We start from the raw sequence: 26198 nt of genomic DNA, 5'->3' as shown, positions 1-26198 counted from the left end.
ACCTCTATCAGATCTCCCCTCAGCCTCCACTGCTCCAAGTTTATCCAACCTTTCAGTGCACACACATAGAAACATAGAAAACCGACAGCACCATACAGGCCCTTCGGCCCACAAAGTTGTGCCAGACATGTCCCTACCTTAGAAATTACTAGGCTTACCAATAGCCCTCTATTTTTCTAAGCTCCATGTACCTATCTAAAAGTCTCTTAAAAGACCCAATTGTATCCACCTCCACCACCGTTTCCGGCAGTCCATTCCACGCACTCACCACTCTCTGAGTGAAAAACTTACCCCTGACATCTCCTCTGTACCTACTCCCCTGCACCTTAAACCTGTGTCCTCTTGTGGCAACCATTTCAGCCCTGGGAAAAAGCCTCTGACTATCCACATGATCAATGCCTCTCATCATCTTATACACCTCTATCAGGTCACCTCTCATCCTCCATCGCTCCAAGGAGAAAAGGCCGAGTTCACTCAACCTGTTTTTATAACGCATGCTCCCCAACCCAGGCAACATCCTTGTAAATCTCCTCTGCACCCTTTCTATGGTTTCCACATCCTTCCTGTCAGTGAGGTGACCAGAACTGAGCACAGTACTCCAAGTGGGGACTGACCAGGGTCCTATATAGCTGCAACATTACCTCTCGGCTCCTAAATTCAATTCCACAATTGATGAAGGCCAATGCACCGTATGCCTTCTTAACCACAGAGTCAACCTGCGCAGCAGCTTTGAGTGTCCTATGGACTCGGGCCCCAAGATCCCTCTGATCCTCCACACTGCCAAGAGTCTTACCATTAATACTATATTCTGCCATCATATTTGACCTACCAAAATGACCCACCTCACACTTATCCGGGTTGAACTCCATCTGCCACTTCTAAGCCCAGTTTTACATCCTATCAATGTCCCGCTGTAACCTCGGACAGCCCTCCGCACTATCCACAACACCTCCAACCATTGTGTCATCAGCAAACTTACTAACCCATCCCTCCACTTCCTCATTCATGTCATTTATAAAAATCATGGAGTAGGGGTCCCAGAACAGATCCCTGAGGCACTCCACTGGTGACCGACCTCCATGCAGAATATGACCCGTCTACAACCACTCTTTGCCTTCTGTGGGCAAGCCAGTTCTGGATCCACAAAGCAATGTCCCCTTGGATCCCATGCCTCCTTACTTTCTCAATAAGCCTTGCATGGGGAACCTTATCAAATGCCTTGCTGAAATCCATATACACTACATCTACTGCTCTACCGTCATCAATGTGTTTAGTCACATCCTCAAAAAATTCAATCAGGCTCGTAAGGCATGATCTACCCTTGTTAAAGCCATGCTGACTATTCCTAATCATATTATGCCTCTCCAAATGTTCATAAATCCTGCCTCTCAGGATCTTCTCCATCAACTTACCAACCACTGAGGTAAGACTCACTGGTCTATAATTTCCTGGGCTATCCCTACTCCCTTTCTTGAATAAAGGAACAACATCCACAACTCTCCAATCCTCCAGAACCTCTCCCATCCCCACTGATGATGCAAAGATCATTGCCAGAGGCTCAGCAATCTCCTCCCTCACCTCCCACAGTAGCCTGGGGTACATTTCATCCATTCCTGGCAACTTATCCAACTTGATGCTTTCCAAAAGCTCCAGCACATCCTCTTTCTTAATATCTACATGCTCGAGCTTTTCAATCTGCTGCAAGTCATCACTACAATCACCAAGATCCTTTTCCATAGTGAATACTGAAGTAAAGTATTCATTAAGTATCTCTGCTATTTCCTCCGGTTCCATACACACTTTCCCACTGTCACACTTGATAGGTCCTATTCTTTCACGTCTTATCCTCTTGCTCTTCACATACCTGTAAAATGCCTTGGGGTTTTCCTTAATCCTGCCCACCAAGGCCTTCTCACAGCCCCTTCTGGCTCTCCAAATTTCCTTCTTAAGCTCCTTCTGTTAGCCTTATAATCTTCTAGATCTCTGACATTACCTAGCTCTCTGAACCTTTTGTAAGCTTTTCTTTTCTTCTTGACTAGATTTATTACAGCCTTTGTACACCACGGTTCCTGTACCCTACCATAACTTCCCTGTCTCATTGGAATGTACCTATGCAGATCTCCACACAAATATCCCCTGAAATTCTGTAATCCAGGCAGCATCCTGGTGAACCCCTCCTGTATCCTCTTCACACCCTTCCTCTAATCAATACACAGGCCTCTGGGATCTCCAATTGATACAGAGAGTCTGGGCTCTGTGTTTGATACGTGGACATGGCACCACCCAGGTCAATGTGGTCAAGAGTTGCTGCTGATGGACAATCAGTAGGCAAGGGAGATCTGCTCGACGTCCCTGGTTCCTGGTCCTACCTGGAATGTGCGGTCCACACAGACCTGCCTCAGGGAGCTGGGTGCAGACCGGCTCAGAGTGGGTGTGGTGGGGGCTGCGACATCTGGTGCGCCGAGTTGCTGCGGTCCAACTGCCTCGGTGAACTGTGGACCGGGGAACGGCGATGCACAGCGAGGAACTCCGGGACTCTCTGAGCACCGTTCCGCTCCTGCCTGAATCTCGGTGTAGTAGAAGTCTTCCTCCCCATTGCTGTGCTCAGAGTCACCATGGCTGTTGGGCAGAAACACAACAGGAACCATAACTGAAATGCTGGACCTCATTTCTAAACTTAACTCCCAACCCCCAATCCCAAATCCCCACACTAAACCCCAAATCCAACCCCAATCCCAAATCCCCACACTAAACCCCAAATCCAACCCCAATCCCAAATCCCCACACTAAACCCCAAATCCAACCCCAATCCCAAATCCCCACACTAAACCCCAAATCCAACCCCAATCCCAAATCCCCACACTAAACCCCAAATCCAACACCAATCCCAAATCCCCACACTAAACCCCAAATCCAACCCCAATCCCAAATCCCCACACTAAACCCCAAATCCAACCCCAATCCCAAATCCCCACACTAAACCCCAAATCCAACCCCAATCCCAAATCCCCACACTAAACCCCAAATCCAACCCCAATCCCAAATCCCCACACTAAACCCCAAATCCAACCCCAATCCCAAATCCCCACACTAAACACCAAATCCAACCCCAATCCCAAATCCCCACACTAAACACCAAATCCAACCCCAATCCCAAATCCCCACACTAAACACCAAATCCAACCCCAAATGACCAAATATTTTTATTAGTTTTAAAATCCCTTTTGTACATTTTAATACTGTCACTGATTCAATTGGAAGATACTTAATTGTTACTGGTTTGTTTTGTGGTCAAAAGGGTGTGTGTGTGTGCGTGCGTGCGCACCTGATGTAGGTAGCGCTGAAGTTTTTAAAAGTTTATCCTCTGCATTACCGAATTTAAATGTATATAAGTTGATCATGGGCGGTGACCTTAACTGTAGTGTCAATCCGTCAATTGATAGGTCATCAAACAATCTGTGGCTCCCTATTAAGGCTGTGTCCTGCATTAATTACTTTTTACTAGAATACGGTTTGGTCGATATTTGGAGATTTCTCCATCTTAAAGATAAGGATTTTTCATTTTTTTTCACATGTACATCATAAATATTCAAGAATTGATTATTTTTTGTTGGATACACGATTGGTGTCTTTTGTTGCTGACTGTGCGTATGATACAATTGTATTGTCGGATCATGACCCACGAAACTAATACTGAAGTTCCCTGATAATATGTGGAATGCACCTCAGTGGAGATTTGATGCTCCACTGCTGCATGATTCAGCAATTGTAAGTTTTATTAAAGAGCAAATGTCTCTATTTTTGAGTTAAATACAACTGAGGGTATGTCAAATTTGGTTATTTGGGATGCAATGAAACCTTTTCTCAGGGGACAGATAATTTCACATTCAGTAGCTTTAAGAAGGAAAACTAAAGTGAAGCTTTTAGTGATTACTAACAGGATTAAAGAAATAGATAAAGTTTATTAATTAACACCTAGTGAAGATCTATATAAGGGAAGGGGTGAAACTTCAAACACAGCACGATCTGCTTTTGACTTTTCCCATTGAGCAGCACCTTTTGAAATCTAAAAGTCATTTTATATACATGGGGATAAGTCAGGTAAATTGTTGGCCGCTCAACTTAAAGCAACTACGGCTAGAAGGCAGATTTTGAAAGTACGATGAAATGATAGAACTGAAACGTCAGATTGTCAGGAAATTAATAAGGTATTTTTGATTTTTACTCTAATCTTTATAAATCTGATTTTCTAGACAACACTACTTTTAAGAATACATTCTTGCAAAGATTGAATATACCCAACATTTCTATTCAAGATATTAATACATTAGATGCACCTATTAAATGAGAGGAAATAGCAAGGGCTATATTCTCTTTTCAATCAGGTAAAACTCTGGGACCGGATGGATTTACTGTAGAATTTTTTAAGACATTTGCTGAAATACTTACACCTCATTTATGCCAAATTTTCACTGATTCTATATCTTCTGGGACCCTCCCAAAAACTTTCTATGAGGCATCAATTTCATTAATTCCCAAAAAAGAAAAAGATTTATCTGAATGTACCTCTTACAGACCAATTTCCTTATTAAATGTGGATTCTAAAATTCTTTCTAAGATTTTGGCTAACAGGCTTGAGAATAATTTTCCTATGGTTATTTCTAAGGATCAAACTGGATTTATTAAGAATAGATATTCATATTTTAATATTCAGAGATTATTGAACATTATTCATTCCTCTCCATCTAGAGAATCCAAATGTGTTGTTTCCCTTGACGCAGAGAAAGCCTTTGATAGGGTAGAATGGTCCCATTTATTCAAGGTTTTAGAAAGATTCAATTTTGGTCCAGGTTTTATTTCCTTGATTAAGCTAATCTATCAAGGTCCTATGGCGGCAGTTATAACTAACAATCAAAAATCGCCTTATTTTAGGCTATACAGAGATACCAGCAGGGTTGTCCTCTTAGTCCGCTGTTATTCAACCTGGCTCTAGAATCTCTTGCTATTGCTCTTCGGGACTCCAATAAGTTTCAAGGTATTAAGAGAGGAGATAAAGAGCATAAGGTTTCATTGTATGCAGATGACTTGTTAGTTTATATTTCAGATCCTAAGAAATCTATTCCTGCTATGTTATGTATATTTTCTGAATTTAGTAGTTTTTCTGGATATAAATTAAATTTGCACAAAAGTGAGTTATTTCCTATTAATAACTACTTGGATCAATATGATCAAATTCCTTTTAGTATTGCTAAAAATAACTTTACTTATCTTGGTATTATAATTACCAAAAATTTTAAGGACATGGATAAATATAACTTTCTTCCGTTAATTGAATACACGCAACGAGTACCTTCTAAATGGTCTCCTCTGACATTATCATTAATCAGTCGAATTAACGCTATTAAAATGATAGTGTTTAGTATTAAAATGATACGAAGTTCTTATACGTATTCCAAGCAATCGCTTCTTTTTTCATTCTGACTGGTGGCATCACAGGGCCAGGAAAAGCTGCTGGAAGTTGCAAACTCAGCCACTGGCCTCCCCACTATCAAAAGCCGATGCCTCAAGAAAGTAGCATCACTAATGCCCCCCCATGGCCCAGGACATGCCCTTTTCTCATTACCACCATCAGGAGGCAAGCACAGGAGCCTGAAGACAAAGATTCAGCATCTTAGCAACAGCTTCTTCCCCTCTGCCATCAGATTTCTGAATGGACAGTGAACCATGTACACTACCTCAATATTTTGCTCTCTTTTTGCACTATTTACTTATTTTTATCTATTTCTGATTGCAATTTATTGTGATGTTTACATATTGCACTGTACTGCTGCCACAAAAGAACAAAATTCACGACATATGACAGTGACCATAAACCCCAATTTCTGATTCCCACAATGTCCAGAAATATGCGGATCTCCATTTTGGGGACTGAGCACAGCCCAGTGGGTGGAGAAATGCTAAATTAATTGCAACTTCCTACAGGTACATCATCCAGAGAGTCCTGTCTGGCTGCGTCATTGTGTGGTATGGAAGGCATTGGACCGCAAACCCTAAAGAGGATAGTGAAAACCATCAAGAGCTGGGTAACAGCTTCTTCCCTCAGGCTGTGAGACTGATGGATACCCTGTCAATCCTGAGGTCTCGCCACCAGGACAGTGAGCTGTTTACTGTACTCTCTTATGTACAGTCATATGACAACAAACTTGATCTTGAATTCCAAAACCCACCACCCTTCACACAATGGAATTTCTCTGCCTCTCTGCCCCAAACGGCCAACTCGTTACTCTTGAGGCTGTTCAGAGTCCCAAAGAGCAACACACTAATTAATTACACCCACGTAACCAACTGACCTCCTAACTTGTACATCCTAAGGAGGAAACCCCGGCACCCGGAAGAAACTCATGTGGTCCCAGGGAGAACGTGAATACGCATTATAGACAGTGACAGGAAACGAACAGCATTCGTGGCGTTATGCTACATTGCCACCCCAAGCTTTGTGATTTTTAGTAATTTTGTGACTTTTCACAGTACTGTTGCTGCAAAAGAACAAATTTCACGTCATCTGGGATAATAAATCTGATCCTAATAGCCCCATCAGTCTACATGAATGGGACATGCGGCGGGGTCTGCAATACCCGGCTCTGCCACTCGGGGGAGACACAGCCCAGCATTTCACTCCGAGTCGATGCCCTGTGCCGTCAGTCTGTGGCTGTGTCAGGAGATCGCTAACCCCAGGCCGACAAGGAGTCTGCAACCCACAGCCAGTCAGGAATATATTATTTAGAGAAAAGTCAGGTATTGGCTGCATAGGTTGATAGGGTATATGGCACGTTTGCTTCATTATTCTATGAACTGAGTTCGAGTGTTGAGCACACACACTGGAGGAACTCAAGCCTAGCGGCATCTGTGGAGATGAGTAAACAGTCGACATTTCAGTCAGCATCCATATCTGCCCAAAACAGTAACTGTTTATTCATATCCACAGATGCCGCCTGATCCGCTGAGTTCCTCCTGCATTTTGTGTGTGTTGCCCCGCAGAATCTCTTGTGTTTCAAGTGTTGGGAAGATACGCTGTAGATTTATAAACTCTAGTTCGGTTGCATGAAGTTCTGGTCAGCCCATTATAAGGAAGGATGTCGAGGCTTTGGAGAGAGTGCAGAGGAGGTCTGCAAGGATGTTGCCTGGATTAAAGGGTCGTGTTATAACAAGAGAGTGGACAAACGCTTCCGTCTGACGGTCCTAACCTCGGGTTGCTTTCTCTGGAGTGAGTGGTGAAGGTGAGGGAGGTTACGGGAGGGATGGAATAGACAGATAGTACCCTTTCCCAGGGTTGTAATGCCCAGTAGCAGAGGGCGTGCATCTAAGGTGAGAGGGTGTAATTTCAAAGGGGTGAGTTTTCTTGACACAGAGAGTGGTGGGTGTCTGGAATGCTCTGTCTGGGGTGGTGATAGAGCCAGATACATCAACAACACTTGAGAAGCTTAGATAAGATGAATGAGAGAAAAATGGAGGATATGAACATTGTGTAGGCAGTTGGAAATCGGATTGCTAGTTTAACAACATTGTGGGCCAAAGGGACTGTCCTGTGCTGTCCTGGTCTATGTTCCGAACTAGTCAGGGAAAGAGGGCAGGAACAGAAGAGGAAGCCCAGTGATGCTGCAGTCACAGTCGGATGGAGAGGAGGGGAGGAGGGGAGGATGTGCCTTCACCCAGGTCAGCTTCAGCTTCCCAATCCCCAAAGCCCATCTGGGATATCAAACATTCCAGTTCCCTCGCCCAGGCAGTGAGGGTGCTGAGGATGCACACACACACGCCCACACACACACACACTCACTCACACTCACATGCACACTCACACGCACGCACACACTCACGCGCCCACACACTCACGCGCCCACACACACACGCGCACACACGCACGCACACAGACAGACACTCACACGCACACACACACGCACACACACACGCACTCACACACGCACTCACACGCACACTCACACGCACACTCACACGCACGCTCACACGCACGCACACACTCACACGCACGCACACACTCACACGCACTCTCACACAATCACACACACTCACACACACATGTGCACACACACACACGCACACGCATGCACACACACGCTCACACACGCGCACACACACTCACACACACGCGCGCACACACTCACACACACGCGCGCACACACTCACACACACGCGCGCACACACTCACACACACGCACGCACACACACACGCACACACGCACGCACACACACACACACTCACACACACACACTCACTCACGCGCCCACACACTCACGCGCCCACACACTCACGCGCCCACACACACGCACGCACACACGCACGCACACGCACACACACACGCACACACACACGCACACACACACGCACACGCACACACACACGCACACACACACGCACTCACACACGCACTCACACACGCACTCACACGCACGCACACGCACGCACACACGCACTCTCACACAATCACACACACTCACACGCACACACGCGCGCACACACACACGCACACACACACGCATGCACTCACACGCACACACACACGCACGCATTCACACACGCACTCACACACGCACTCACACACACACGCACTCTCACGCACACACTCACACGTACTCTCACACACTCACACACACACACGCGCACACACATGCACGCACACACACGCACGCACACACGCGCGCACACACTCACACACGCGCACACACACTCACACACGCGCGCACACACACGCGCACACACACACACACGCACACACACACACTCACACGCACACACACACTCTCACCAAGACACACACACACGCACACCATCCCAAGCAATTAGTCTCCTCCTCATCCCACCACACGGTTTAGAGGCAGTTTAACTCTGCATCAGATTGTGAGAGTGTGTGCTGGGTCAGAGGGAGCTTCACTCTGTGTCTGACCCTGGGAGTGTGTGATGGGACGGTGCGGAGGGAGATTCACTCTGTGTCTGACCCCGGGAATGTGTGATGGGACAGTGTGGAGGGAGCTTCACTCTGTGTCTGACCCTGGGAGTGTGTGATGGGACGGTGTGGAGGGAGATTCACTCTATGTCTAACCCCGGGAGTGTGTGATGGGACGGTGTGGAGGTAGATTCACTCTGTGTCTGACCCCGGGAATGTGTGATGGGGCAGTGTGGAGGGAGCTTCACTCTGTGTCTGACCCTGGGAGTGTGTGATGGGACGGTGTGGAGGGAGATTCACTCTGTGCCTGACCACTGGAGTGTGTGATGGGACGGTGTGGAGGGAGATTCACTCTGTGTCTGACCCCGGGAGTGTGTGATGGGACGGTGTGGAGGGAGATTCACTCTGTGTCTGACCCCGGGAGTGTGTGATGAGACGGTGTGGAGGGAGATTCACTCTGTGTCTGACCCTGGGAGTGTGCGATGGGAAGATGTGATGGGAGATTCACTCTGTGTCTGACCCCGGGAGTGTGTGATGGGTGGTGTGGAGATAGTTTCACTCTGTGTCTGACCCCAGGAGTGTGTGATGGGACGGTGCGGTGGGAGATTCACTCTGTGTCTGACCCTGGGAGTGTGCGATGGGAAGATGTGATGGGAGATTCACTCTATGTCTGACCCCGGGAGTGTGTGATGGGTGGTGTGGAGATAGTTTCACTCTGTGTCTGACCCCGGGAGTGTGTGATGGGTGGTGTGGAGATAGTTTCACTCTGTGTCTGACCCCAGGAGTGTGTGATGGGACGGTGCGGTGGGAGATTCACTCTGTGTCTGACCCTGGGAGTGTGCGATGGGAAGATGTGATGGGAGATTCATTCTATGTCTGACCCCGGGAGTGTGTGATGGGTGGTGTGGAGATAGTTTCACTCTGTGTCTGACCCCGGGAGTGTGTGATGGGACGGTGTGGTGGGAGATTCACTCTGTGTCTCACCCCGGGAGTGTGTGATGGGACGGTGTGGAGGGAGATTCACTCTGTGTCTGACCCTGGGAGTGTGCGATGGGAAGATGTGATGGGAGATTCATTCTATGTCTGACCCCGGGAGTGTGTGATGGGTGGTGTGGAGATAGTTTCACTCTGTGTCTGACCCCGGGAGTGTGTGATGGGACATTGCGGTGGGATTGTCACTCTGTGTCTGACCCCGGGAGTGTGTGATGGGACGGTGTGGTGGGAGATTCACTCTGTGTCTCACCCCGGGAGTGTGTGATGGGACGGTGTGGAGGGAGCTTCACTCTGTGTCTGACCCCGGGAGTGTGTGATGGGTGGTGTGGAGATAGTTTCACGCTGTGTCTGACCCCGGGAGTGTGTGATGGGAGATTCACTCTGTGTCTGACCCCGGGAGTGTGTGATGGGACGGTGCGGTGGGAGATTCACTCTGTGTCTGACCCTGGGAGTGTGCGATGGGAAGATGTGATGGGAGATTCAACCTGTGTCTCACCCCGGGAGTGTGTGATGGGACGGTGTGGTGGGAGATTCACTCTGTGTCTCACCCCGGGAGTGTGCGATGGGAAGATGTGATGGGAGATTCATCCTGTGTCTGACCCCGGGAGTGTGTGGAGGGAGATTCACTCTGTGTCTGACCCTGGGAGTGTGCGATGGGACGGTGCGGAGGGAGATACTCTCTGTATCTGACCCCGGGAGTGTGTGATGGGACGGTGTGGAGGGAGATTCACTCTGTGTCTGACCCCGGGAGTGTGCGATGAGATAGTGCGGTGGGAGCTTCACTCTGTGTCTGACCCCGAGAGTGTGTGATGGGACGGTGTGGAGGGAGATTCACTCTGTGTCTGACCCCGGGAGTGTGTGATGGGACGGTGTGGAGGGCGATTCACTCTGTGTCTGACCCCGGGAGTGTGTGATGGGATGGTGTGGATGGAGATTCACTCTGTGTCTGACCCTGGGAGTGTGTGATGGGACGGTGCGGAGGGAGATTCACTCTGTGTCTGACCCCGGGAATGTGTGATGGGACAGTGTGGAGGGAGCTTCACTCTGTGTCTGACTCTGGGAGTGTGTGATGGGACGGTGTGGAGGGAGATTCACTCTATGTCTAACCCCGGGAGTGTGTGATGGGACGGTGTGGAGGTAGATTCACTCTGTGTCTGACCCCGGGAATGTGTGATGGGCCAGTGTGGAGGGAGCTTCACTCTGTGTCTGACCCCGGGAGTGTGTGATGGGACGGTGTGGAGGGAGATTCACTCTGTGTCTGACCCCGGGAGTGTGTGATGGGACGGTGTGGAGGGAGATTCACTCTGTGTCTGACCCTGGGAGTGTGCGATGGGAAGATGTGATGGGAGATTCACTCTGTGTCTGACCCCGGGAGTGTGTGATGGGTGGTGTGGAGATAGTTTCACTCTGTGTCTGACCCCAGGAGTGTGTGATGGGACGGTGCGGTGGGAGATTCACTCTGTGTCTGACCCTGGGAGTGTGCGATGGGAAGATGTGATGGGAGATTCACTCTATGTCTGACCCCGGGAGTGTGTGATGGGTGGTGTGGAGATAGTTTCACTCTGTGTCTGACCCCGGGAGTGTGTGATGGGACATTGCGGTGGGATTGTCACTCTGTGTCTGACCCCGGGAGTGTGTGATGGGACGGTGTGGTGGGAGATTCACTCTGTGTCTCACCCCGGGAGTGTGTGATGGGACGGTGTGGAGGGAGCTTCACTCTGTGTCTGACCCCGGGAGTGTGTGATGGGTGGTGTGGAGATAGTTTCACTCTGTGTCTGACCCCGGGAGTGTGTGATGGGAGATTCACTCTGTGTCTGACCCCGGGAGTGTGTGATGGGACGGTGTGGAGGGAGATTCACTCTGTGTCTGACCCTGGGAGTGTGCGATGGGAAGATGTGATGGGAGATTCACTCTGTGTCTGACCCCGGGAGTGTGTGATGGGATGGTGTGGATGGAGATTCACTCTGTGTCTGACCCCAGGAGTGTGTGATGGGACGGTGTGGAGGGAGTTTCACTCTGTGTCTGACCCCAGGAGTGTGTGATGGGACGGTGTGGAGGGAGATTCAACCTGTGTCTGACCCCGGGAGTGTGTGGAGGGAGATTCACTCTGTGTCTGACCCTGGGAGTGTGCGATGGGACGGTGCGGAGGGAGATACTCTCTGTATCTGACCCCGGGAGTGTGTGATGGGACGGTGTGGAGGGAGATTCACTCTGTGTCTGACCCCGGGAGTGTGCGATGGGATAGTGCGGTGGGAGCTTCACTCTGTGTCTGACCCCGAGAGTGTGTGATGGGACGGTGTGGAGGGAGATTCACTCTGTGTCTGACCCCGGGAGTGTGTGATGGGACGGTGTGGAGGGCGATTCACTCTGTGTCTGACCCCGGGAGTGTGTGATGGGATGGTGTGGATGGAGATTCACTCTGTGTCTGACCCTGGGAGTGTGTGATGGGACGGTGCGGAGGGAGATTCACTCTGTGTCTGACCCCGGGAATGTGTGATGGGACAGTGTGGAGGGAGCTTCACTCTGTGTCTGACTCTGGGAGTGTGTGATGGGACGGTGTGGAGGGAGATTCACTCTATGTCTAACCCCGGGAGTGTGTGATGGGACGGTGTGGAGGTAGATTCACTCTGTGTCTGACCCCGGGAATGTGTGATGGGCCAGTGTGGAGGGAGCTTCACTCTGTGTCTGACCCTGGGAGTGTGTGATGGGACGGTGTGGAGGGAGATTCACTCTGTGTCTGACCCCTGGAGTGTGTGATGGGACGGTGTGGAGGGAGATTCACTCTGTGTCTGACCCCGGGAGTGTGTGATGGGACGGTGTGGAGGGAGATTCACTCTGTGTCTGACCCCGGGAGTGTGTGATGGGACGGTGTGGAGGGAGATTCACTCTGTGTCTGACCCTGGGAGTGTGCGATGGGAAGATGTGATGGGAGATTCACTCTGTGTCTGACCCCGGGAGTGTGTGATGGGTGGTGTGGAGATAGTTTCACTCCGTGTCTGACCCCAGGAGTGTGTGATGGGACGGTGCGGTGGGAGATTCACTCTGTGTCTGACCCTGGGAGTGTGCGATGGGAAGATGTGATGGGAGATTCACTCTATGTCTGACCCCGGGAGTGTGTGATGGGTGGTGTGGAGATAGTTTCACTCTGTGTCTGACCCCGGGAGTGTGTGATGGGACATTGCGGTGGGATTGTCACTCTGTGTCTGACCCCGGGAGTGTGTGATGGGACGGTGTGGTGGGAGATTCACTCTGTGTCTCACCCCGGGAGTGTGTGATGGGACGGTGTGGAGGGAGCTTCACTCTGTGTCTGACCCCGGGAGTGTGTGATGGGTGGTGTGGAGATAGTTTCACTCTGTGTCTGACCCCGGGAGTGTGTGATGGGAGATTCACTCTGTGTCTGACCCCGGGAGTGTGTGATGGGACGGTGTGGAGGGAGATTCACTCTGTGTCTGACCCTGGGAGTGTGCGATGGGAAGATGTGATGGGAGATTCACTCTGTGTCTGACCCCGGGAGTGTGTGATGGGTGGTGTGGAGATAGTTTCACTCTGTGTCTGACCCCAGGAGTGTGTGATGGGACGGTGCGGTGGGAGATTCACTCTGTGTCTGACCCTGGGAGTGTGCGATGGGAAGATGTGATGGGAGATTCACTCTATGTCTGACCCCGGGAGTGTGTGATGGGTGGTGTGGAGATAGTTTCACTCTGTGTCTGACCCCGGGAGTGTGTGATGGGAGATTCACTCTGTGTCTCACCCCGGGAGTGTGCGATGGGAAGATGTGATGGGAGATTCATCCTGTGTCTGACCCCGGGAGTGTGTGGAGGGAGATTCACTCTGTGTCTGACCCTGGGAGTGTGCGATGGGACGGTGCGGAGGGAGATTCACTCTGTGTCTGACCCCGGGAGTGTGCGATGGGATAGTGCGGTGGGAGCTTCACTCTGTGTCTGACCCCGAGAGTGTGTGATGGGACGGTGTGGAGGGCGATTCACTCTGTGTCTGACCCCGGGAGTGTGTGATGGGATGGTGTGGATGGAGATTCACTCTGTGTCTGACCCCGGTAGTGTGTGATGGGACGGTGTGGATGGAGATTCACTCTGTGTCTGACCCCGGGAGTGTGTGATGGGACGGTGTGGAGGGCGATTCACTCTGTGTCTGACCCCAGGAGTGTGTGATGGGAAGATGTGATGGGAGATTCAACCTGTGTATCACCCCGGGAGTGTGTGATGGGACGGTGTGCAGGGCGATTCACTCTGTGTCTGACCCCGGGAGTGTGTGATGGGACGGTGTGCAGGGCGATTCACTCTGTGTCTGACCCCGGGAGTGTGTGATGGGATGGTGTGGATGGAGATTCACTCTGTGTCTGACCCTGGGAGTGTGCGATGGGAAGATGTGATGGGAGATTCACTCTGTGTCTGACCCCGGGAGTGTGTGATGGGACGGTGTGGAGGGCGATTCACTCTGTGTCTGACCCCGGGAGTGTGTGATGGGATGGTGTGGATGGAGATTCACTCTGTGTCTGACCCCAGGAGTGTGTGATGGGACGGTGTGGAGGGAGTTTCACTCTGTGTCTGACCCCAGGAGTGTGTGATGGGACGGTGTGGAGGGAGATTCAACCTGTGTCTGACCCCGGGAGTGTGTGGAGGGAGATTCACTCTGTGTCTGACCCTGGGAGTGTGCGATGGGACGGTGCGGAGGGAGATACTCTCTGTATCTGACCCCGGGAGTGTGTGATGGGACGGTGTGGAGGGAGATTCACTCTGTGTCTGACCCCGGGAGTGTGCGATGGGATAGTGCGGTGGGAGCTTCACTCTGTGTCTGACCCCGAGAGTGTGTGATGGGACGGTGTGGAGGGAGATTCACTCTGTGTCTGACCCCGGGAGTGTGTGATGGGACGGTGTGGAGGGCGATTCACTCTGTGTCTGACCCCGGGAGTGTGTGATGGGATGGTGTGGATGGAGATTCACTCTGTGTCTGACCCTGGGAGTGTGTGATGGGACGGTGCGGAGGGAGATTCACTCTGTGTCTGACCCCGGGAATGTGTGATGGGACAGTGTGGAGGGAGCTTCACTCTGTGTCTGACTCTGGGAGTGTGTGATGGGACGGTGTGGAGGGAGATTCACTCTATGTCTAACCCCGGGAGTGTGTGATGGGACGGTGTGGAGGTAGATTCACTCTGTGTCTGACCCCGGGAATGTGTGATGGGCCAGTGTGGAGGGAGCTTCACTCTGTGTCTGACCCTGGGAGTGTGTGTTGGGACGGTGTGGAGGGAGATTCACTCTGTGTCTGACCCTGGGAGTGTGCGATGGGAAGATGTGATGGGAGATTCACTCTGTGTCTGACCCCGGGAGTGTGTGATGGGTGGTGTGGAGATAGTTTCACTCTGTGTCTGACCCCAGGAGTGTGTGATGGGACGGTGCGGTGGGAGATTCACTCTGTGTCTGACCCTGGGAGTGTGCGATGGGAAGATGTGATGGGAGATTCACTCTATGTCTGACCCCGGGAGTGTGTGATGGGTGGTGTGGAGATAGTTTCACTCTGTGTCTGACCCCGGGAGTGTGTGATGGGACATTGCGGTGGGATTGTCACTCTGTGTCTGACCCCGGGAGTGTGTGATGGGACGGTGTGGTGGGAGATTCACTCTGTGTCTCACCCCGGGAGTGTGTGATGGGACGGTGTGGAGGGAGCTTCACTCTGTGTCTGACCCCGGGAGTGTGTGATGGGTGGTGTGGAGATAGTTTCACTCTGTGTCTGACCCCGGGAGTGTGTGATGGGAGATTCACTCTGTGTCTGACCCCGGGAGTGTGTGATGGGACGGTGTGGAGGGAGATTCACTCTGTGTCTGACCCTGGGAGTGTGCGATGGGAAGATGTGATGGGAGATTCACTCTGTGTCTGACCCCGGGAGTGTGTGATGGGTGGTGTGGAGATAGTTTCACTCTGTGTCTGACCCCAGGAGTGTGTGATGGGACGGTGCGGTGGGAGATTCACTCTGTGTCTGACCCCGGGAGTGTGCGATGGGATAGTGCGGTGGGAGCTTCACTCTGTGTCTGACCCCGAGAGTGTGTGATGGGACGGTGTGGAGGGCGATTCACTCTGTGTCTGACCCCGGGAGTGTGTGATGGGATGGTGTGGATGGAGATTCACTCTGTGTCTGACCCCGGTAGTGTGTGATGGGACGGTGTGGATGGAGATTCACTCTGTGTCTGACCCCGGGAGTGTGTGATGGGACGGTGTGGAGGGCGATTCACTCTGTGTCTGACCCCAGGAGTGTGTGATGGGAAGATGTGATGGGAGATTCAACCTGTGTATCACCCCGGGAGTGTGTGATGGGACGGTGTGGAGGGAGATTCACTCTGTGTCTGACCCCGGGAGTGTGTGATGGGACGGTGTGCAGGGCGATTCACTATGTGTCTGACCCCGGGAGTGTGTGATGGGACGGTGTGCAGGGCGATTCACTCTGTGTCTGACCCCGGGAGTGTGTGATGGGATGGTGTGGATGGAGATTCACTCTGTGTCTGACCCTGGGAGTGTGCGATGGGAAGATGTGATGGGAGATTCACTCTGTGTCTGACCCCGGGAGTGTGTGATGGGACGGTGTGGAGGGCGATTCACTCTGTGTCTGACCCCGGGAGTGTGTGATGGGATGGTGTGGATGGAGATTCACTCTGTGTCTGACCCCAGGAGTGTGTGATGGGACGGTGTGGAGGGAGTTTCACTCTGTGTCTGACCCCAGGAGTGTGTGATGGGACGGTGTGGAGGGAGATTCAACCTGTGTCTGACCCCGGGAGTGTGTGATGGGACGGTGTGGAGGGAGATTCACTCTGTGTCTGACCCCGGGAGTGTGTGATGGGACGGTGTGGAGGGATTGTCACTCTGTGTCTGACCCCGGGAGTGTGTAATGGGACGGTGTGGATGGAGATTCGCTCTGTGTCTGACCCCGGGAGTGTGTGATGGGACGGTGTGGAGGGAGATTCACTCTGTGTCTGACCCCGGGAGTGTGTGATGGGACGGTGCGGTGGGATTGTCACTCTGTGTCTGACCCCGGGAGTGTGCGATGGGAAGATGTGATGGGACGGTGTAGGCAAGGCTTCACTTTGTGTCAGACCATTGCTTTACCAGTCCCCTAACCCAGCTCTACGACGGTGCACAGCTGATTCCAGAGGTGTGCCATACCCGAGGTGGATGGTCCGTATGTGTCTCCGTATTCCCACCGTCGATGAGAGACATTTGTCGCAGCAAGGCCACATACAGCGGTACGATGGCTTCACCGAGTTCTGGAGGGAGAGGACAAGCGTGGGGTCATTAGACCATAAGAGCAGAACTCGGCCTTTTGGCCCATCGTGTCTGCACCACCTTTCAATCTTGGCTGATCCTTTTTTCCCCTCCTCAGCCCTGCTGCCCGGCCTACTCCCTGTAACCTTCGATGCCATGTCGTCAAGAACCTGTCAATCTCTGCCTTAAATTCACGCAACGACCTGGCCTCCACAGCCGCCTGTGGTAATAAATTCCACAAAGTCACCGTCCTCCGGCAAAAGACTTCCTCCATATCTCCGTATGTTTTGAAAGGGCGCCCCTCTATCCTGAGGCTGTGCCCTCTTGTCCTAGACTCCCCCACCATGGGAAACATCCTTTCCACATCTGTTCTGTCTAGGCTTTCAACATTCCAAAGGTTTCAATGAGATCCTTCCCTCATCCTTCTGAATTCCAGTGAGTACAGACCCAGAGCCATCAAACGTTCCACGTATGATAACCCTTTCATTGCTGGAATCATCCTTGTTAATCTCCTCTGAACCCTCTCCAATGGCAGCACATCTTTTCCAAGATGAGGGACAAAACTATTGACAGTACTCAAGGCGAGGCCTCACCAGTGTCTCATAAAACCTCAGCCACCCCCATCCACCCTGCCTTCCTGAGGTGTCTCCCATTCCTCACCCACCCACACTTCCTGTCCCCTCCAACTCCACCTTCCCGCTCTGTTACTCCCACTGCTCATCTGCCCCCACTTCCTGCCCACCACTCCTCATCTGCCCCCACACACTCCATCCACTCTGTCTCCTCACTCAGTGCATCCACTCCTCATCTGCCCCCCACACACTCCATCCACTCTGTCTCCTCACTCAGTGCCTCCACTCCTCATCTGCCCCCACACACTCCATCCACTCTGTCTCCTCACTCAGTTCCTCCACTCCTCATCTGACATCATTCCGGTCTCACGCCCACTCCGTCTCCCTGTTCCGTTACAACCGCTGCCTGTTTCCCCGATTTCTCCTCCGCTCCCATTCTTGTCCCTGCGCCCACTTCCTCTCCCCATGCCCCCTGCCCCGTCCCCAAATCCGACCCACGTACCCCACTCTGTGTCCGGCCAGCAGTCCATACTCTGCACTTCCGAGGCTCCGACTCCTCGGGCGATGGAGGTCGTGGGTCACGCAGATTAACTCCGTCCCATCGGGGGACGGTGGTGACGGGCTTGCTGAGTGGAGGGGGTGACGGGGAAGAGGAGTCACCAGTCCCACAGTCGCTGCTGTTCCCACTTCCCGATCTCTTCCTGGAGTCTCCCACCACTGCAGATGAATTGAACAGACAGATTTGCTCCTCCTACACCTGCTCACATGCAGGGCACACGCGTGTGTCCACAGGCAGTGCGAGTGTGATCGGCTCTAATGTGAAAACACTAGTGTGTCGGGCAGAGGACATTGAGTACATGACAACCAGGGTGAAGGACTGTCTATTGAATGATCCCCTGAAGTTCAAAGTTCAAAGTGCACTCGTTATCAGAGTAGGTAAACATTACACAACCTTGAGATTTGTCTCCTTACAGGCAGCCACCAAACACGAACTGAAATAACCCGTTAAAAAAGACCAACAAACACCCAATGTGCAGAAAAAACAGATCAGGCAAACAATCGAAGTAGGCGAATATCATTTAGAAAGAAAGTGAGTCCTCAGACGTGAAGCCCAGGACAACCGAGTAGGCCCACAGCCCTGGCCCAGTGTGTGTCTGCGCTCTCCCTCACACTGACCACCACAGCAGATACGAAGCTCGAAGCAGCCAAACAGGCCCACAGCCCTGGCCCAGTGTGTGTCTGCACTCTCCCTCACACTGACCACCACAGCAGATACGAAGCTCGAAGCAGCCAAGTAGGCCCACAGCCCCAGTGTGTGTCTGCACTCTCCCTCACACTGACCACCACAGCAGATACGAAGCTCGAAGCAGCCAAGTAGGCCCACAGCCCCAGTGTGTCTGCACTCTCCCTCACACTGACCACCACAGCAGATACGAAGCTCGAAGCAGCCAAGTAGGCCCACAGCCCTGGCCCAGTGTGTGTCTGCGCTCTCCCTCACACTGACCACCACAGCAGATACGAAGCTCGAAGCAGCCAAGTAGGCCCACAGCCCCAGTGTATGTCTGTGCTCTCCCTCACACTGACCACCACAGCAGATACAAAGCTCGAAGCAGCCAAACAGGCCCACAGCCCCAGTGTGTGTCTGCACTCTCCCTCACACTGACCACCACAGCAGATACGAAGCTCGAAGCAGCCAAGTAGGCCCACAGCCCCAGTGTGTGTCTGCGCTCTCCCTCACACTGACCACCACAGCAGATACGAAGCTCGAAGCAGCCAAGTAGGCCCACAGCCCTGGCCCAGTGAAGAGCGGAATAAATTTCGTGAAGGAGCAGGCAGAACCAGCCCAACCCTCAGCCTCGCCTCTGGATCCAACACCTGGCCTTTTCAATCCATCTGGCCCAAACATCAAGTCATTCCGAGCTCTAACACCCCGGCCCTGTCGCATCTACACACTCCGGACCTGGGTCTCGTCGCCATAACAACCTTTCCAAAGCAGTCTGGCGCGTAGATTGATCAAACTCCACTCTTGGTTTAGGTGGATAGGATTCAAATCTCCTTGGCTCTGACTTTTCTCCACTCTGGCTCAGAAACCGCCTCAAACATGCCTCGATCTCACTCCCACACACACACTTCGACCCAACTCAGCCCCACCTTCACTCACCTCTATATTGGTTGCAGTGGTTTCTTACTTTTTTTTTACAGAAAAATTCTTATTAATGATTTATTTATTTATATTTCTTGTTTTAGGAAACACTAGTACATTGTCACTTGTCTTCAGCTGTGCTATCTTGAACCAGAAGTTCCCATTACGATAAGATAGACTCTTGACCTCGTTATGAAGTTGCACCTTTTTGTCTCTCTCTGTGACTGTGACACTTCATTCTGCATTCAGGTATTGTTTCCCTTGTTCTACCTCAGTTCATTTTGTGGTGCATTGATCTGTGTGGATGACGTGCAGAACTATTTCTCTGAACCTCGGTAGCGACAATGATAAACCAATCCCCAAAAAAGATGTACTCTCCATGGCTGTAACGGTAACATGGCGGTTAGCCCGACTCCATTACAGCCTGGGGCGTCGGAGCTCAGAGTTCAATCCCAGCGACCTCGCTCAGCAAGTTTGCACGTTCCTTCTCGTGTGCACGAGGGCTTCCACCGCGTGCTCTGCTTTCCTCCCACAGTCCAAAGTAGGTGAAGTAGTCACTGTGAGTTGTCCTGTGATGAGGTTAGGGTTAAAATCAACGGCTGCAACTGGGTGGGTCAGAAAGACCAGCTCCTCGCTGCATCTCGAAATAAATAGATTGGTTTTTGCCACCTGCCTTGTCACGGTCCTTGCACCCTGTTGTCTGCCTGCACCGCCCCTTGCCTGTACACGCCACTCTCTATTCCGCACTCGGTTCAAGGCAGGGATCGGATGGGCAGATAATTTTCACTGTAACAGGAATGAACCAATGAGCAAAACACATTTACACGTGTAGAGGGATGCGTGTGAGAGAACACGGGAACAGCACGTGAAATGGACACAGTTCCTTCAGCCCAGTGTGTCTGTAATCAGCTTGAGAAGGGAGTACCCATCAGTAAGGACCCTCACCATCGAGGAGATGCCATCTTCTCCTTACTGCCAGTGAGGGGAAAGGCAGGCACTCAGTGATCCGGCAAGAGCTGCCATCAGATGTCTCAGCTGTCAATGTCACTACTTTTGCTCTTTTGTTTTGCACTAATTAATGAATTATTATTTATTGTAACTTGTAGAAATATTTTTCATACCTTACACTGTACTGCTGCTGAGAAAACAACACATTTCATGACACATGTCAATGACAATAAGACCTGGTAGCAGAATTAGACCATTCAGCCAAGAAGACATGAGCTGCTTGAGGCCATCTGGCCTATCGAGTCCACTCCGCCATTGAACCAAGGCTGAACCTTCTTCCCATTCTCAGCCCCGCTCCCCAACCTTCTCCCTGTAACCCTTGATGCCATGTCCAATCAAAAACCTATCAATCTCTGCCTTAAATACACCCAACGACCTGGCCTCCACAGCTGCATGTGGCAACAAATTCCACAAATTCACCACCCTTGGGCTAAAGAAATTTCTCTGCATCTGTTTTGAAAGAGCACCCCTCTATCCTGAGCCTGTGCCCTCTTGTCCTACACTCCCCCACCTAAGATGGGGCCTCAGCATCACATCCTTGTTCTTGTATTCTAGACCTCTTGAAATGAATGCTCACATGACATTTGCCTTCCTCACCATCGACTCAACCTGCAAGTTAACCTTCAGTGTGTTCTGCACAAGGACTCCCAACTCCCTCTGCATCTCAGATCCTGGATTTTCTCCCCGTTTAGAAAATAGTCCGCACATTTATTTCTACTACCAAAGTGCATGTCCATGTATTTTCCTACATTGTATTTCATTTGCCAATTTCTTGCCCATTCTCCTAATCTGTCTAAGTTCTTCTGCATCCTACCTGTTTCCTCAACACTACCTCCCCCCACCAATCTTCGTATCATCTGCAAACTTGGCAACAAAGCCATCTATTCCATCATCTAAATCACTGATATACTGCATGAAAAGAAGTGGTCCCAACACCAACCCTGCAGAACACCACTAGTCACTGGCAGCCAACCAGAAAAGTTTTATTTTCACTTTTATTCCCACTCGCTGCCTCCTACCAATCAGCAAATGCTCTAACATGTTAGTAACTTTACTGCAGTACCATGGGCTCTTAACTTGCCTCATGTGTGGCACCTTGACAAAGGCTTCTGAAAGACCAAATATACAACATCCACTGCATCCCCTTTATCTATCCGACTTGTAATCTCTTCAATGAATTTCAACAGGTTCCTCAAGCAGGATTTTCCCTGAAGGAAACCATTGCTGACTTTGTACTATCTTGTCCTGTGTCACCAAGTACTCCATCACCTGATCCTTAACAATTGACTCTAGCATCTTCCCAACCACTGAGGTCAGACTAACTGGTCTATAATTTCCTTTCTGCTGCCTTCCTCCTTTCTGAAATAGTGGAGTGACATTTGCAATTTTCCAGTCCTCTGGCACCAATGATTTTTGAAAGATCATTTCTAATGCCTCCACAATCTCTAATGCTACCTCTTTCAGAACCCTAGGGTGGAGTTCATCTGGTCCGGGTAACTTATGTACCCTTAGATCTTTCAGCTTTTTGAGCACCTTCTCTCTTGTAACAATAACTGCACCCACTTCTCTTCCTTCACACACCCATCAACACCTGGCACACTGCTAGTGTCTTCCACAGTGAAGACTGATGCAAAATACTCATTTAGTTCATCAGCCATCTCCTTGTCACCCGTTATTATTTCTCCTGCCTCATTTTCTAGCGGTCCTATATCCACTCTCATCTCTCTTATATTTTTAAGAAACTTGAAAAAACTTTTACTATCTACTTTAATATTATTTGCTAGCTTGCTTTCATATTTCATCTTTTCTCTTGTAATGATCTTTTAAGTTGCTCTCTGTAAGTTTTTTTAATTTACTTTGGCCAACTCCTCTCTCATACCACTGTAATTTCCCTTACTCCACTGAAATACTGTTATGTCAGACTTTACTTTCTTCCCATCAAATTTCAAGTTGAACCAGTTGATCACTGGTTCCAGAGGGTTCTTTTATCTTAAGCTCCCTAACTGCCTCCAGTTCATTACATAACACTCAATCCAGTATAGCTGATCCCCTGATAGGCTCAATGACAAACTGCTCTAAAAAGCCTCCTCTTGGGCATTCAACAAACTCACTCTCTTGAGCTATCACCAACCTAATTTTCCCAATTGACCTGCACCTTAAAATCTCCCATGACTATCATAACATTGCCATTTTGACTGGCCTTTTCTATTTCCTGATGTAACCTGTGGTCCACCTCCCAGCCATTGTTGGGAGGCCTGTAGATAACTGTCATCAGAGTCCTTTAACCCTTGCAGTTTCTTAACTCAACCCGCGAGGATGCAACATCTTCCGATCTTGTCACATCTTTCTACTGATTTGATTCTATTCTTTACTAGTAGAGCCCCACCACCCCCACTTCCTACCTTCCTGTCCCTCCGATATAACCTGTGATATTGGACATTCAGCTCCCAACTACAACCATTCTTCAGCCACAACTCAGTGATGGCCATAACATTATACCCGGCAATCTGTAATATTGCAACTAGATCATCTACCTTATTTGTTATACTCTGTGCATACCCTGAGTACTGTATTTGCTATCCTTTCTGATTCTGCATCCCTAGTGATTTGATACTCAGTAAGCTGACTGCAACTAAGTCCTATCATTTCCCTGCCCTTCCTGACAGTCTGACTGCCGGCTATCTTTGCTTTTTTGCCATCTATCCTATCCTGAGTCCCTTCACTCTGGTTCCCACCCCCTGCCAAATTAGTTTAAACCCTCCCCAACAGCTCTCACAAACCTGCCCACAAGAATATTGGCCCCCCTCGAGTTCAGGTGCAACCCGTCACTTCTGAACAGGTCAGACCTCCCGCGGAAGAGATCCCAATGATCCAAGAACCTGAAGCCCTGCCCCCTGCACCAGCTTTTCAGCCACACATTTATCTGCCAAATCATCCTGTTTCTACCCTCACTGGCAACTATCCAAAAATTACTACCCTGGAGGTCCTGCTTCTCAGCTCATCGAGTCTGTCCATCATTTCATCATGACTGATCCATTTCCCTCTCAACCTCATTCTTCAGCCTTTTCCCCGTAAGCTTTCAACCCTTGAATAATCAAGAATCTAGCAGCCTCTGCATTTAATGCATGCAGCCATGACAAGAAATTCCACAGATTCACTACCTCCTTGCTAAAGAAACTCCTCCTCCTCTCTGTTCTCAATGGGCGTGTCCCTGTTTTAACACTGTGCCCTCTGGTCCTAGACTCCCCCACCAACGGAAGCATCCTCCTCACATCCACTCTGTCCAGTCCTTTCAACTTTCGATAGGTTTCAATGAGATCCCACCTCATTCTTGCAAATTCCAATGAGCACAAAATCAAAGCAATCAAACACACCTCATACATTCACCCGTTCACTCCAGAATCATTCTAGTGAAATCTCCTCTGGACCATCAACATCTGGGACATGCCCTCTTCTCATTACTACCATCGAGTAGCGAGCGCGCACACACGCACACACAATGGATTACTACCATTCAGTAGCGCGCACGCATGCGCGCGCACACACACACACAATCTCCTGTACCTTCTCACAATGGATTACTACCATCGAGTAGCGCGCGCACACACACACACACACACACACACACACACACACACACACACACACACACACACACACACACACACACACACACACACACACACACACACACACACACACACACACACACACACACACACACACACACACACACACACACACACACACAATTACCACCATCGAGATGAGCTACAGGGGTCTGAAAGCCTGCACTAATAAACCGGATTTATAAGGGAGGAAGTGGAAGCATGCAGGGCAAACCTGGGTAGCAGAGCAGTGTAGCAGTGAGCATCGCACTATGACAGGACCAGCGATGGTGGTTCGATTCCTGCCGCTGTCCCGAGGAAAGACCCCTGCCTTTGAGTGGTTCTCCCTCCTCGGAGTTCGCTCTCTCTTACTGCCTTTTATGCAATTTGTTTTTTGTATGTGGGGTTGGGGGGATGTTGATGATTTTGTGTGGGGGGTGGTTAGGATTAGGGTTATCTGAACGTGGTTTCTGTGGCTGCCTGGAGAAGACAAACCTCAGGGTTGGATACTGCAGACATACTTTGAGGGAGTTTGCCCGCTCTCCCTGTGCCCGCGTGCCTCTCCTCTGGGTGCTCCGGTTCCCTCCCACATTCCACAGGTCAGAGTTAGGATGTGTGGACATGCTACGTTGGTGCTGGAATTATGGCAACACTTGCCGGCTGCCCCCAGCAAATCCTCGGACGGTGTAGGCTGTTGATGCAAATGATGCATTTCACTCTGTGTTTCAGTGCACACGTGACACATCAGGCTAATCGGTAATCTTTAGTGACGTCACAGGGAGAACCCTTTCACAAATCTCCCTCCACACATGTGAATTCACAATACACCCGATCACACCCGTGTGTTTGCACTGAACCCTGTGTACACGGAGATTCCGCAATGAGGTGATGGTCCTACCTGGTTCTGGTGTGGGGTACGAAAGGTTAACCCGTGGACTGCAGGAGAGGCTGCTGAGGACCAAGGCAGCCGTGATCTCGTCCAGGTCGACTGTGGCTGACGCCCTGCTGGGTAGAGAGCAGGGGGTCAGGTGGAGCAGGCGAAGGGGTCAGACCTTCACTTTGGCTCCCTCCCTCTGCCTCAGGCTCCCTCTTTCCCTCGGCCTTGAGCTCCCTCACTCTGCTCCAGGCTCCCTCCCTTCTCCCTCTCCCCGGGCTCTTTCTTTCCCTCGGCCGAGCTCCTGCAGGGGGTTGCTAGACCCGCGGTGAACCCACCTCCTGTCCCAGGCGGAGTTTGACCTGTGCCAGGCTCCGGAAGCCTGGGCCGATGACATCCTCGCTTCAGTCCATGAATCAGCCATCTTTGCTCCCGGAATCCAAACGTAATGCTCCGACCTGCAGAGAGTTGTGAACACAGCTCAGCACACCGCAGGAACCAGCCTCCCCTCCATACAGTCTGTCCACGATGCTCAGTAAAGCGGGCAGCATCATCAGAGGACCCCACCCACCCCAGACGTTCTCTCGTCTCCCCTCTCCCAGCGGGCAAAAGTACAAAAGCCTGGAAGTACGCACCATCAGGCTGACGGACAGCTTCTGCCCCCCCCGCTATCAGAGTGTGGTACAATAAGAGGACAGCTTCTGCCCCCCCGCTATCAGAGTGTGGTACAATAAGAGGACAGCTTCGCCCCCCCGCTATCAGAGTGTGGTAC

The 26198-nt window shown here is 50.8% G+C and overlaps 1 protein-coding gene across 3 annotated transcripts in view; it reads right to left on the bottom strand.

The window, feature by feature from the left end:
* The window catches only part of LOC140730199 (zinc finger protein 395-like), a 47472-nt gene extending 21497 nt beyond the window's left edge, over positions 1 to 25975 (bottom strand). Inside the window, exons 1-5 of one of the 3 annotated variants that reach the window (XM_073050363.1) lie at positions 25765 to 25975; positions 25451 to 25557; positions 18296 to 18510; positions 17123 to 17223; positions 2370 to 2619 (exon numbers count right to left, since the gene is read on the bottom strand). In XM_073050363.1, coding sequence (XP_072906464.1) covers positions 2370 to 2619; positions 17123 to 17223; positions 18296 to 18510; positions 25451 to 25557; positions 25765 to 25850 — 759 coding nt within the window. In that variant the 5' untranslated portion in view covers positions 25851 to 25975. The remainder of the gene's footprint in view (positions 1 to 2369; positions 2620 to 17122; positions 17224 to 18295; positions 18511 to 25450; positions 25558 to 25764) is intronic. The other 2 variants (XM_073050364.1, XM_073050366.1) reach the window with 2 other exon arrangements.
* Positions 25976 to 26198: the final 223 nt, after the last annotated feature.

This window comes from Hemitrygon akajei, chromosome 7 (genome assembly GCF_048418815.1).
Source record: "Hemitrygon akajei chromosome 7, sHemAka1.3, whole genome shotgun sequence".
Classification (NCBI taxonomy): Eukaryota; Metazoa; Chordata; class Chondrichthyes; order Myliobatiformes; family Dasyatidae; genus Hemitrygon; species Hemitrygon akajei.
Note: the sequence above shows the minus strand (reverse complement) of the source record. Positions and strands in the feature narration are given on the sequence as shown.